At 51.0% G+C, this 13,608-nt stretch overlaps 8 protein-coding genes across 8 annotated transcripts; 5 read left to right on the plus strand and 3 right to left on the minus strand.

Annotated features, from left to right (window-relative positions):
• Nucleotides 1-452: 452 nt before the first annotated feature.
• Nucleotides 453-925, plus strand: ACHE_50658S (uncharacterized protein; the record flags this gene model as incomplete). The annotated part of the gene is made up of 2 exons (XM_043280399.1): nucleotides 453-535; nucleotides 604-925. The coding sequence occupies 2 exons, from the start codon at nucleotides 453-455 to the stop codon at nucleotides 923-925; spliced, it is 405 nt and encodes a 134-aa protein (XP_043137982.1).
• Nucleotides 926-1,392: 467 nt separating this feature from the next.
• ACHE_50659S (Voldacs domain-containing protein) lies at nucleotides 1,393-2,405 on the plus strand (the record flags this gene model as incomplete). The annotated part of the gene is made up of 2 exons (XM_043280400.1): nucleotides 1,393-1,670; nucleotides 1,736-2,405. The coding sequence occupies 2 exons, from the start codon at nucleotides 1,393-1,395 to the stop codon at nucleotides 2,403-2,405; spliced, it is 948 nt and encodes a 315-aa protein (XP_043137983.1).
• A 214-nt stretch (nucleotides 2,406-2,619) lies between these two features.
• Nucleotides 2,620-5,121, minus strand: ACHE_50660A (uncharacterized protein; the record flags this gene model as incomplete). Its single annotated transcript, XM_043280401.1, has 1 exon — nucleotides 2,620-5,121. The coding sequence occupies one exon, from the start codon at nucleotides 5,119-5,121 to the stop codon at nucleotides 2,620-2,622; it is 2,502 nt and encodes an 833-aa protein (XP_043137984.1).
• A 58-nt stretch (nucleotides 5,122-5,179) lies between these two features.
• Nucleotides 5,180-5,449, plus strand: ACHE_50661S (uncharacterized protein; the record flags this gene model as incomplete). The annotated part of the gene is made up of 1 exon (XM_043280402.1): nucleotides 5,180-5,449. One exon carries the CDS (start codon nucleotides 5,180-5,182, stop codon nucleotides 5,447-5,449), a length of 270 nt encoding a protein of 89 aa, XP_043137985.1.
• Nucleotides 5,450-6,613: 1,164 nt separating this feature from the next.
• On the plus strand, nucleotides 6,614-7,617 carry ACHE_50662S (putative carbonyl reductase; the record flags this gene model as incomplete). The annotated part of the gene is made up of 2 exons (XM_043280403.1): nucleotides 6,614-7,310; nucleotides 7,370-7,617. The coding sequence occupies 2 exons, from the start codon at nucleotides 6,614-6,616 to the stop codon at nucleotides 7,615-7,617; spliced, it is 945 nt and encodes a 314-aa protein (XP_043137986.1).
• Nucleotides 7,618-9,093: 1,476 nt separating this feature from the next.
• ACHE_50663S (uncharacterized protein) lies at nucleotides 9,094-10,100 on the plus strand (the record flags this gene model as incomplete). Its single annotated transcript, XM_043280404.1, has 2 exons — nucleotides 9,094-9,126; nucleotides 9,189-10,100. 2 exons carry the CDS (start codon nucleotides 9,094-9,096, stop codon nucleotides 10,098-10,100), a joined length of 945 nt encoding a protein of 314 aa, XP_043137987.1.
• Nucleotides 10,101-10,337: 237 nt separating this feature from the next.
• On the minus strand, nucleotides 10,338-11,775 carry ACHE_50664A (putative clock controled protein (Ccg-8); the record flags this gene model as incomplete). The annotated part of the gene is made up of 2 exons (XM_043280405.1): nucleotides 10,338-11,476; nucleotides 11,544-11,775. 2 exons carry the CDS (start codon nucleotides 11,773-11,775, stop codon nucleotides 10,338-10,340), a joined length of 1,371 nt encoding a protein of 456 aa, XP_043137988.1.
• A 660-nt stretch (nucleotides 11,776-12,435) lies between these two features.
• On the minus strand, nucleotides 12,436-12,642 carry ACHE_50665A (uncharacterized protein; the record flags this gene model as incomplete). The annotated part of the gene is made up of 1 exon (XM_043280406.1): nucleotides 12,436-12,642. The coding sequence occupies one exon, from the start codon at nucleotides 12,640-12,642 to the stop codon at nucleotides 12,436-12,438; it is 207 nt and encodes a 68-aa protein (XP_043137989.1).
• Between the last annotated feature and the right edge of the window lie 966 nt (nucleotides 12,643-13,608).

Raw genomic sequence — 13,608 nt, forward strand, 5'->3', positions numbered from 1 at the left:
TGCGTGTATTCTAGAAGTTCGTGAATGAAGATCAAGCATGATGTCAATGACACTGATGCCTGAGTAGTCAGCTTTGAAACTCTTTCCCTTATCTGCCCATCCTTCCATCAACAACTGACTTGGCCTCGATCGAACACCATACACCCTCTTATCCTTCGCATTACTCAGTCAGAATGTCTTCCAATTTAGAATCTGAACCAGAATTGAACGAAGCAGCTGCCAATTTATCGCCAATAGCCTCCCAGCTCTTCAACCGCGTCAGAAGCGACATACTGGCAGATGACTCCCCCGAGTTTCTCTCCTACGAGTCAATAGGACCTGAAATCGGTTACGACGTTGCGTTGGCCCTAAGATGACGAAGGAGAGATCGAGGCACTGAATGTCAAAATCAACTACAACTCTGCTACTGAGCATCTGACGGTAACCTCGTCCTTCTGCTTTCGGGCTGCGATATGAACTGGCTTGTCCATGAGTTGACAGAGGTGGTGGAGGATGGGTTCTTGACGATGGATGAGTTTCATTATGTTGAGCTGGGGTCCATTTCACGTATGTCTTGCCTCATCCTATCTTCGAGCAGACTGGATTCACTAACCAAATGGTTAGGGTATACGGGCTTCGGGCCCCATCGTTCCTGGCGCCAGGCGTGCACTTGAGGCCCGCCAACTCGCGCATGCCGTCTGTTGTCGTCAAAACAGGACTCGACACGCCGCACCACATTCTCGTCGACTACAAGTACGCTTGGTTGGAAGGGGGGAGTGCCGTGAACGTCTCCACCTTGATCAAGTTGGAAGCAACAGAGGACAAGTACGTTCGAGGTCGCATGGTGGTCTGGCGCAAGGGAGCCCTGAATCCCCAGACTTTTGTAAGCCATTTGGCCCGTCTATTTGAGCAATTCAGATTGTTCATTGTTTCTGTGTCATGCTAAGGTTATGCCAGTGTCTGTTTCCGAAGCCATCTTCTGGGTCTGAGACGATTGCAATCCGAGGGGACAGACTATGAGGGCAAGACCAGGAACCCCGAGGATACGCTGTTACTTTTTGTCGAGATGGTATTATTAATTTTATGAGGCGAGAGGATTATAAATTGGCGTTGGAGTAGTTAGTTTGCAGAGTATTGCAGCGATGGATAGCTGTTGTTGCTTCTGATCACGCCGTGCTGCTTATAGCTATCGCGAGGCTCCATAGCTTAACAAGTATCACAGTAGCACAAAAAAGAAAGCAAACGAAAAAACAGTGCTGTTCTAGCTGTCATGTTGCCCTCATTACCCCATCCGGTAAGCAGTAGCTTCTCCGGAGTACAGTGACCTCCGCCGCGAACCAAGTTTTCCTCACCTCAACAACACCCCAAACACCCAAAACGCCTCCTTACAACAACATCTCCATAAACAACGCAATGGAACCCCTCACCACACCCCCGGAAGCCTCCTCCTTCGTCCTCCTCGCCGACCACCAGTCGCGCACCCCCGCGTCCTTCCACTCCGGTCCCCCAGTCCTCCACTACCACAGCAAGGCCTGCAAACTCGTCATCTCCGAGCGCGATCTGCTCTCTGTTCCGGTGTTGAATGCTATTCGTGGCGACGCTACTTCTAACGGAAACGCTGAAAATGGCAACGCTGAAGGTGAAGGAGAAGAGGTCGTGATCGACGGTGTTGATGTCTGGGTTACTTCTGAGTATGTCCTCCCTGTCCTTCCCCAATCTGCTGTCTAGAAATACATAATCTAATATGTGATTATAGTAAATTCCTCCTCTACACCTCCACCACTTCCACCGGGGTCTCAATCCCCTACCCCTCCATCTCACTGCACGCCATCCAACGCCTAAAACTCCCTACCTCGCCGTCCGACGAAGTCCAAGGCCTGTACATGCAAATCGCAACCCCCACACCAACCGGTCCCTCCGCAGACGACGAAGAAGAATGCATCACCCTCACCATCGTACCACCCACAGCACCAGATTCCTTGGGCGGGACGTCGACAAATGAAACCGCAACGCTCACAGCCGCTGAACGCGCGACGGAGGATCAGACGACAGGACCCGGTGCAAATGATCAGTCAGCGACGCAGATGCTCTACGGGGCTGTGTCTGCTTGTTCGAATTTACATCCCGATCCTGTTCTTCCTGGTGATGAGGAGGATGAAGGTGAAGAATGGGATGGGGAGGGTGACGAGGCGGTGCAGCAAATTGGTCTCCCGCCTGCTATGCCGGGAAGTTCAGGGTGGATTACGGCGGAGAATATGCATGAGTATTTTGATGAGGAGGGGAATTGGATCGCTGGTGGGCAGGAGCCGATGTTGCCTTTGGGGCCTGGTGCTGGGACGGTGAGGCCGAGGGATGAGGAGAATGGGGTTAGCGGGCAGGAGGGGGAGGGGGAGAATGACGAGGCTAAATGGCAGAGGACTGATTAAGTGGTTTGTGCAGGGTATTGGATTTGTAGAGAAAAAGTCACCGTGATACATCCATTCTTCTAATTACGCCTAGCTAGTAATCAAGGATATCAAGACACGAATTATAACGCCTGCGATAGCATAAGAAACAAATTAAGATACAGAAACAGTGAAACCAGTCACGCTTTTACAACAAATAACCTTGAGCCTCATAACAAGAACAGAAATGCCAATCCTACTCCTTCAAAAATCCATCACCATCATACAAACTCCCCGGAGTCGCTGCCGTCGCCCCAATGCCCAACCCAACCGTCTTCTTGACCGGCGTCATGAGTTCCGGTTTGGTCGACTTTTGGCTGGCTGTGCGAGAAAGCTTATCATTATCGGTATCCTTGTCCTCTGTGTCCTTAATATTTCCAGTACTCGTGTGTCGCTCGACTTGGTTGAAGGAAACGTCGCCTTGTAGTTCGATGGCTTCACCTGGAGCTGAGGCAGAGGAATTCTTGGTTGGTGTTCGTTCGAGTCGGGTGTCGAGCTTGGTATCCTCCCAGATGGTCACGATGTTGCCGCTTCGGTTGCTAGGGGTTTTGTTCACTCCGCAAGATGGGGAGAGCGGCCTTGTCGGTTGGGGTCCGCTGACGACTTCCAGTCCCTCTGCTGCGTCTTGGTCATTGGCTGTCGATGTGTTGTTTGTAGAGTTGCTATTGCCTCGGTTCAAAGTCGAGTTTGACTTCAGGGAGTTTTGGTTCAAGCTGTTTGGTCTGGAATTCGAGGACGTCGACGGCAGTGGGGATGTCGGGTTCTCTGCCAAAGGCATTGAGGAACGCTGGGTATTCTTTGCTGGTTTCCCCGGTTGACTGCGCGGGCCCTTTACTGCCGAGACGCGTGGTTCACCAGGGTTCGGTGGGTTCTCACGTGTCGAAGGTGATGGGGCTTGGTTAGACGCTGACCATGCGGGAGGGCTCTTGTCGGGAGACGGTGTGCGAGACAAACTAGCTGCTCGAGTAGCAAGCGCGGTGTCGATGCCAGGTAAAGTCTTGATGCTTCCGGTGTCCTTTGAACCTGTCCGTGCATGTTTCCGTTTAGGAGGTGAATTCCGGTAAGAGGCACGGCGGTATGAAGAAGGGCGGCTTCGTTCGTGGTGGTCTTGTTTATCTATGGATATTGTCGAGACACTGGGCAAAGAGGACATGTTGGTGGCTGATAACTCAGAAACTTCGGATCTGCGACTCGCTGCTCCGTCTTGTTCCTCCGGCTCTTCAACCATGGGGGAGAAAACCGGGCCTCCAAAGGTGATTGGAGGGTGGATCGAAATCCGGACACAGTTCTGACGCCGATGGCCCTTGCGCGCGCCATTTCCACCCTTCAGTGCAGACGGAGGAGGGAGTCGCGGAAGACCATCTGCGGACAACGGCGTTTCGTGCACAACGACATTGCTCGATCGCCTACTTGGACTTTCCGGGACACTGATCAGGTTGTCCGCATTGCTAAAGAGAGAATCAGTGGAATCCCTTGGTGGGTGACGGTGTACCGAAGGCCGTCTTATTTGGCTGAAATGAGGCAGGAGTGCAGTGTTGTAGTTGATGCCGTTCCAATGAGCGGGAATATTGTTGGGACTTGGATACAACACAGGCGTGTTTCCCAGCGATGCAAATCGTGGGTCCCGCCTTGGTGCAGTGGAAGACAAAGATTCACTCCTGCGTGGTGGCGGACAAATTCGTTCCATGCTATGACTCGGACTTCGAGCAGTCAAACTTCGACGAGGGGACGTTCTATCCCGTTCCATTTTATAGGCCTCCAACTCCACCGATCCTGACGGGAACGCAAACGACCCCTGTAGCGAACTCTTCGTAGAGAAGCTCCTGTTCAGACGGCCAACATCATTGGCACTGTACGGTACAAAGGTCGGGCATGGCGGCAAAGCTGGCGAGTTGAAGTTGCTGTCAATCAACATCGGTGTCCTCCTACCATCTTCCAGGATAGAACTGTCTGCCGTATCAAGACTCAGAGATGACAATCGCAGAGACGAATCGTTCCTTGACAGACGGAAACGATTAGGTGGATAGGCACATGGAGGCGGAGGCGGCACCGGTTGGTCTGGCATGGTCCCTGCTGTTTGTGTGGTGATGCTTGTCCCTCGTACACGGAGGCGATATGGGTCGAATCCCTCGTGTTCATCCTCACGCACCGGAAACAAACTACTCGAGTAATCCCTGTTCATGTACACTGACCATATTCCCGACGATGAGTGGAGGTTCGGATCAGGGCGCGGCTCTTCTCGCCCTGGCGATTGTCTAGGAGACGTCTCTGCTGGCAGCTCCATGACGCCTTCGACTGCTGAAACCTCCACCTCGTCTTTCGAAACAGAAGGTCGAGTTTCGAATGAAGGCTTTTCAAGCGATCGCTTTTCAAAATTTTCCCCTACATGTGCGAGAGAACTCCGTCGTGGGGGTCTTCGGAAGCCTCCTTTGGACCAACGCTTGGACCTGGATCTCGAAAGGGACTGGCGCAACGACCGTGGCTTTTCGCTGAGTATGGACGACGTCTCTGGATCTGTGGATTTGACTAGCCTCTCTCTTGAATGCATCAGAGCCCATTCCGCCGGGCTCCCGTATGGCAACTGCCCATACTGCCCCAGGACAGTCCCTTCTTCTGGAGACAGTTCAGTCACGGTTTCCGCAGGGAAATTCTGTAAACCTCGAGCATATCGACCATTCCGCGCATTTGCTACCGCCATAGAAAGTCTCTCTTGTCGAATCCTTATCCAAACGATTGTGCCAACTACCGAGCACACAATGAACAACACCGACAAGCTCACGGCCACGGCGACGACGGTTGTTAACGGTATCATGGTGAGTTTGCAAATCGAGAGGATTCACCAGACACGCGACAGACCGGGTGAGCTGGAGCCACTGGAGTTAATCTCACATCAGCTGGTCTCGTTCGGGATGGGCGATGGGGATGGTGTGGCACACGATATGGACGGATGGATATCAGAGATTGGAGTCACGGAAACAGGACAACAGATGACAGCAGGAAAGGACATGGCGACAATTTGCGTGTAGGGACTGTTTCCTTTGTTATGGATACCTGATTGTAGTCATGGAATGTGGACAACATAACGGGGACGCGCAAGGAATGCTGGACGTAGAGCACACTGCGTACCGGCAACCATCGTCATTGGTCAGGCATGAATTATTTTCCTATATTCCCGAGTGCATTAAGGAGCAGACTATCAATTGGAATGGGACGATCTTTGATGTTGTTACAGACGGGCATGTCTGACATCGCCCTCGATGTTAGTACGAAGATATGGGGTGGGGTATAGATATAGAGAATTTGTCGAATTCGGGTTCTCCTCATTGCAGTTTCTCCATCATTCTTTGTCATCACAATTCAATGAGCAGGAGAGCGCCTGTGACAGGGATACTGAGCAAAGCTGGAGGGGTTAGTTGACCAAGTTGAGGGGAGAGCAATTTGGGTGGAAGGTTGATTCAATGCATTCTGTCGATTTCAAATCATCATTATTCAAGCAGTCAATGCCCATATCTCAGCGGTAGATACTCGAATCCATGCCGGATATCAATTCCAGGGTGAAATGACTTAACCGTTGTATCCCTGGTGGTTGTTGAGATGAAGCTAGAGTCCTATTCTGCCGTTGAAGACCGCCCGGTGCACCGAACTTGGTCCGGGTTGGATACAAACAAACACAGCAAACAACCCCAGACTACGATGTCATCCCCGGAACAGCGTATCTACATAGACATGATATCAGAGCTAAACTAGCCTTGCTAGTATGAACACAGCTTATGGATACTTCGTTGAGCACGGAATGACAGTACACAACTACGGAGTACTATCTGCCAGCTGCCAGCTGTCTATCCACCGGTTGAAGCTTCGCGATGTTTCCAACTATTGACAATCCCGCTGTCTGGCCGGTTTCTGGGAGTGTGCATAGCGTCACTGGTCCATTCGAACCGGACAGGCCTTCCCCCACCAATTGCCCAGTACTATGTAGTGCCCCTCGCCAACTCATATTCCTTTAGCTTTCATAGTACTGTCGGTCTTTCGGCGCACTCACACACGCACATATATATAGCATAATTGACAGCTCTTTTGTCTTTCTTCTCTTTTTTCCTGCGTCTCCAATACTCTTCACACACCTAACCACCTCTCTTTATACAGACTCATCTATATAGTTACGTTAATATCTTCCTAATCTACTCACTATGTCGAACAACCCCGTCAACGAAGTCGGACACTTTGTCCACCAGAACACCACCGCTCCCCCTCACCCCAGCTTGTTGGGAATGTTCTCCCTGAAGGGCAAGACTGCCATTGTCACTGGTGCTGGTGCCGGTATTGGTCTCGCCGTGGCACATGGTCTGGCTGAGGCCGGTGCCAACGTTGCCTTCTGGTACAGCAGCAACAGCAAGGCCCCAGAGCGCGCTGCTGAGGTCGCTCAGAAGTACGGTGTTCAGAGTATGTATTCCCAGTTACCTCTTTTGTTTGCGCGCAGCACTAACAGCAACACAACAACAGCCAAGGCATACCAGTGTGACATCACCAATGCCGAAGCCGTCCAGAAGACCGTCGACCAAACCGTCCGCGATTTTAACGGCCGTCTAGATGTTTTCATTGCCAACGCTGGTGTCCCATGGACTGAGGGCCCCATGGTGGACGGTCCTCTTTCCCACTATACCAAGGTAGTTGGCATTGACCTGGACGGTACCTTCTACTGCGCCAAGGCTGCTGCTGCCCACTGGAAGCGCCAAAAGGAGCAGGGCACCGACCTCAATGGAAAGCCCCTCACCAATTTCACCTACGGCAGCTTCGTGGCTACTGCCTCAATGAGTGGTCACATTGTCAACTTCCCTCAAATGCAGGCCGCTTACAACGCCGCCAAGTCTGGTGTCATCCACCTCTGTACGTCATCTTCCCTTCGCCGTGTTGTATCATGATTGATTGATGCTAACCCGCTGCAGGCAAATCTCTCGCCGTCGAATGGGTCAAGTACGCCCGTGCCAATTCCGTCTCCCCCGGATACATTGCTACTGAGATCTCCAACTTCGTCCCGCAGTCGGTCAAGAACATCTGGAGGGACAAGATCCCCATGGGTCGTGAGGGTCAGCCCGAGGAGCTCAAGGGCGCCTACCTATACCTGGCCTCGGATGCCTCGACCTACACCACCGGTGCCGACCTAGTTGTCGACGGTGGATACTGCGCTCCTTGAATCAATTTTACGAATTTTTGGTTTCTAAAACGGTTGCGTTGTTTGTTGGCATGTTTTTTTTTTTTTTTTTTGGGGGGGGGGGGTAAATAAAATGAAACGATAATAGACGAATGAATGATCGGGTACGAACAACATATGATTCTGTCGCATGGTATACTTGCTGTGATACGAGGACATCCGTAGCTGCCACGAAGCCGTGCAGACTTAGCTGCAGCGCTGTCATCCGCTTGATATGCATATCTCATATGGTTGTGTTTCGACCAGTTCACCGCTGTTTACTGGAATCCTTCCATCGGTTGACTGTTTGAGGTTTGCCGGTGATGCCCGCGGGGTGCGTGACATCATTGTCGCGGCATAGGAAGTATGCGATATTGGTCGGTCTAATATGTGACTACAACACTGCAGCAGACTTGAATAGTTCTGCTTGGGATCAGATAGCTCGTCTGTGGTCATCTTTTATTCATAGACAATCCATGTAGCTTGGTATGGGAGAGCTTCAAGATAATGTACCACAGATGATTCTCTCTCTCTCTCTCTCTCTCTCTTCTGTTTAAACCAGATAGACAAAGGAACGCTCGCTTTCGCATTCTCTGAGTATTCCATAGCTCGTAGGATTAGATCCAGGAAGTTCGAAGTACATCTTCTCAGCATACCGACCAGAACGCAGGGATACTGTCACGATATAACTAGCTATTTAACTTCACCGCTCATATGAACCTTAACAAATTATCAGATGTCATAATAAGCACCGGATTATATAGTCATCTACTATAGACGTAAGCATCATATCTCAACGATATCCCGATCGCGTTTTGAATATCCGTATATTCGAGACACCCTGGATCGGAGGTCCGGAGTGAGATGGCTCGACACCCGTTATATATATATATCGACCATCACCATTATCCCATTCTCAATTTTATTACTATAAACAAAGCCAAAGAATCAGAAACAGCAGAAGAAAAAAAAAATTACCCTCAACCTCAGCCCCAGCCTCCGCTCAGCCAGTTATCCAGTCCAGTGACCCCATCATTCACCTCAGCGATCACTTGACCACCGTCCACCGCTATGAATGACCACAATGCTCCGTTGTCTCGCCATATAATAATAACTACAAAGAAGCATAGTCTGGTTAGATTTGAATGAAAAAAAAAGAATCAAAAGTAAAGGATGACATCTTTGTTCTTTGTATCGCTCTCATCATTCACGGACTTTGTTTTTTGTTCGGTTTTAGCTCGCCCTATGGCCGACGCAATAGGCATTTGTCGGATGGGATTCACCAGGCTTGTATGTTGAGATTTTGTATATAAGCAGACTCCTTCATTCCTTCCTTTTTGGAATATATAGGATCTGCCAGGGTGGTTCCTTCTGAACGTCCTACCCTATAAACACATCATGTATATCGAACCCTTATTGATGCCTAGAGCATCGACTACCTCCATGCCAGCGACAACGACAACAACAATACCAACGAAGATGGACACTCTCCACGCCCAAGAAGAAGAAATGGTAAATCTATCCCCTTTTCCCTTCCCCCAAACTCAAGAAGAATCAACTGTTAACGAGAGCAGAACGCAACCCTCCAAGAAGCCCTAACATGCACCACCTGCACCCTGCACCTCACCAAAGCGAGTATGCGTCGTGATCTAGAAGCGGGTGTATACGATCCGTCGCGCGATCCGCCATTTTTGCATTTACACGCGAAGGCCTATTCGAGTGAGGAGGATGGGGATGATCATGATTCGGATTACTTTGATCCAAATGACTCTGCGTCTGCATCCAGGTTTGAGAGTCAGTCTGATTCTGGCTGTTATTCTGAGGAAGACGACGATGAAGACGACGATGGAGAATGGGACGAAGGAGAAGGGATATCCCCCCTCTCCAAACCAACTCGCAAGCAAATGCCGCGATATGCGCGCCTGATCACGCCGCTTCAACGACTCTCGTACCAGTCTTGTGTTTCGGATGTTCACGATCAAGGGCGGAAACAGGGACTTGAACCGGTCAAGGCAGTTAAGAATGATGAAGAGGATGAGGATCTTCGCTTTGCATATTACCAAGTCGACTACCACATTCATCTGCACGATCGTGCGCGCTGTAACATGTTGACGCTCTGTCGTGATATTGAGGATGTGAGGCAGTTGCGTGGATGGGAGGTTGAGATGAGGCAGTTGGACGCGGCAGAGGCTGGAGTAGTCGATTATTCTGATCCTACTACCACTTCCACTACTACAGCAGCAGCAACAACATCAGCAGAAAACGAACTTTTCATAGTCCATCAGACAGCATTGTGGAAACGACGCTGGCGACTCCGACAGAGACGCATCAACGAGACGAGAAGAAAATGGGCGCAGATTATGGCAGAGCGCAAGAGGCAGCGTGAGCAGTTGCTACTGGAAAGACGGAAGATGTTTCGCGCCAAGGTGAAGTTATATACCTGGAAGGAAGGGGATAAGGTGATGCTTAGGGAGTTGGATTTGTAATGCATTCCATTTTGCATCGAACCAGATTCAAGTCGAAACGTGATATTGACAGATAATCAATTGCCATTGAGCCGTTTAGTTACCAGAAATGATACCCTGAAATCAATTGATATGTCCAAAACCACCAATCCAGAATCAAAACGCCGTATGTGCATCCCAAACAAAGCGGATATCAAAAATCATGACACGAGAAGATAACCAAAACAAGAACAACGATCACAAACCACTCAAACTGCTTTAAGCCTGCTCTACACCCGTCATCTGCACATCAGGGCTCTGCGCGACTGGCTGCTTAACATCCGCTGGATGACTGGCAGGAGTCTCTTCATTGCTGCGCTCCGGGCGCTTCCTGCCTAATCGTTCGCACCAGTGTTCCGCACTCACCAGAGTGTCGTTAACCACTCCGCTGACCTGCGCCATCATATCTAGACCCTCCTGCGCCAGGACGAGAATCCGATGCGCGCCAACAGTGGCATCAGACGACGATTCGGGCGAGTCAGGGGGAGGTTGCGATGTAGACGCGATCTGGAACCGATGCGGCAAAGACGTCAGATGGCGACGGACAAGGTTCCGCGCATTCTCCGGGAGGGCACCTCCCGCGTACTTGGAGACGACGTTGACAACCTGTTTCAAGGTGGAGAGAACGTCCTCCCTGACAGCTTGGATCCGCTGCGACAGCAGCGTGTTCCTGCTTTGGCGAGAACCAGAATCCCATTCCGTCAATGCACCCTGTAAAGCTAGGATCGCTTTGCCCAGCCGTCCATTCGCCCAGCGCAGCCAGGTAAGGCAGTACTGCAAGCTCCGCAGCGATTCCTCACTCATCGCGACACCAAGCCCAGAAGTCGAAATGACCAGTCGACTCTGCCAGTTAGAGTTCCTGGTGGCCCCGGCCTTCTCTCGGCCAACTTCATCATAGCTCGGCGAAGTATGATTATCGTACGGCGGCAAAGTCTCCGGAAGGGAAACCTCCGACGCGGTGCGCATGATGCCCTTTTCGTCGGTGACGTCGCAGTTCTCGTCCTCGTCGCGTCCCTTCTCCAAATCTCGCTCCTGGTTATCCACCTTACGACGTTTCGATCGGCTTGCAGCAGACCCCCGCTGATGTTTCAGCGCCCAGCGCAACCCGCTTTCGACACCTGTCTTCCTGCCTACCGTACCCACGGTACTAGCAACGGGCGACCCGATATTCCGCTCGATGAATTCAGCGCCGGACTTGAAACGCGGTGAGTATGATTTCGATGTGGTATAGGCGGTCATAGACCCGGTGATGGCGGAGGAAATCAGTGGATGGGTGGAGGTGAGGAGGGAGAGGAGGGGTTCAGGTTGTTTGGAGTCGGGAGTGGGACGAGGCGGGGAGCGAGGAGAATGGGCGAATTCTACCACCGTTAACATGTCACTTTTTTGATTTTTTTTTTTGAGTAGATCAAGAGAAGATAAGAATACCAGAGCGGAGTCCCTCGAGCGCCTGCGCGGCCTCGATGTCATCCATAGAGAGCACACTGGTAGCCCTCCTCGAACGGTCGTCGGGAGAATTGTCAATATCCATCAAGGGAGCATGTTGGACAGAAGTATCCGGAGCGGTGGTAGTAGAAGTAGTTATCGTATGATTATTCACAGGACTCACGGCTTGGGTTGAAGGAAGAAGAATGGGAGTGGGTGGGTTGCCGTCCGCCATGGCATTGGCGATCGTTTCTGGAATGAACAGTGGAGAGTTCAATAAGGAATAAGAAAACTCTGCTGGAATTTGATAAACGGACTATTCTTTCATGTGGACGAATGGAAGTCACCGGCGAAAGTATTAGGGAAATGGTAAAGTAAGAGGCACAGAGAGAGCGAAGAAGAGCCGAGAATGTGACGGCGTTTCACGTGAAGCCGGACAGAGTCCGATTGCTGCGACATGACTCGAGTGCGCTACTTCACATGCTCGGCTTATGCCTTTTCTACTCCGGAGGACTGCTTACAATTCATCTTCTAATCAGGCCATAATAGGGCCATCCCTGTAATACTCTGTGAGTAGCCTGCATGTCTTCTTGTGGAAGAGGCACGATGTCACATGCAAAACATGATTCGTGACCGCTTTCTGTTCTCGTCATTCGTCAAGCTATCCAAATTGGGCAATCGGTACAATATCAACTCTTATCTGTACATCTGTACACGACTATACAATAATAATGCTAGAACATTGGCTTTTTGATCCTTCGATGTTGGTTCTTCTTTCAAGAAGGCGGCTCACTCTACAGACAACGTATGACTCGGATCCCACTACCCCCCAAGAACCTGCTGTGTCCCATGCAGACGAATCGCCTCAATGGCATCCTCCCCCTCATACTCAAACTCATCCACCTTCACCACTCTCAAGAACCTCGCGTGTAGTCAACTGTGACGCTTCATTCTGATTGAACAGGTAGCAGGCGAGAATCTCATTGATGGCTGTCCGCGAGGGCATGGTATAAAAGTAGGTGTTCGCCCTGCCTCGCAGCCGGTGGCGATACGGCCTTGGCCCGCTCTGCGTCCTCGCGCGCCTGAGAGTGAACTCGCGCATGGTGTCGTTTTCCCCACGGAAGAAGGAGCTCTACTGCTGCTTTAAATTTTTAAATTCGCGGACTATATTGTTAAGTATGGCCTGAAGGTCTTCGTCCTCCGCCTTGTCCTGCTGCGCTAGCTGACATGCCTCGTTCCACGGCCAGATGGGATCCTCATCAAGGTCTCGCATAATGGCTGTTTCGGGGAATTGGCGCTCCAACTGGCGAAGCACAATATCGCGCTGTCGCCATGCAACCCGGAGTTTGAGATAGTCGATTATGTTGCTTGTTTTGTACCGTCGTCCTGGGTTCCAGTATGCGGGGAGTTCTCGCGCGAGAGGGCTTATTCGCTTGCAATACTGCTGCCATGCTTGTCCTGAGAGGTGCACACCACCCTTCCGGCCATCTACTGGATAACCAAGAAGACATGCTAGTTCTTTCGCCTTTCGCAAGCTAATCAACTCGTCATACGACACTTTCTCATGTTTAACCGTGCACCCCAGATTCGACAGCGTCAGGTTGAACGTAAACACCGCTGTCAGAACTCATCCGGAGACTGGATCTCGTTCATCGGCAGCGAATGTTTCATGAGCCCGGAATGCACTGCCGGATATGACAGTTTTTGCTCGGGTAGATCCGAATTCAGGAAAATGTATGATCTTCTGAACCCAGCATATCCATGGTGTATCACCGTCGTAGTCACCGACGGAAAGCATACGTGCGAGAGGCTATGACCCCGCGTCGAGGAGACAATCACATCCATATTATCGAGTAAATTATCCTCGAACGCGAAGCCACCGCCTTGCCAGTTGTTGGAGAACCCGAGATGGACCTCGCCAGGCTTTAGGACGCCATATGGATCAATGATACAAAACGCATACGTTGATAGTTACCTCGATATGCAGCTCACCCACGTACTGCTCCAATGGTAAACGCAGGCATCTCCCCAACCGTTTGCAGAGTGGATAGAAGCCCTGCGGCGCAAG

Source organism: Aspergillus chevalieri, chromosome 5 (assembly GCF_016861735.1).
Source record: "Aspergillus chevalieri M1 DNA, chromosome 5, nearly complete sequence".
NCBI lineage: Eukaryota > Fungi > Ascomycota > Eurotiomycetes > Eurotiales > Aspergillaceae > Aspergillus > Aspergillus chevalieri.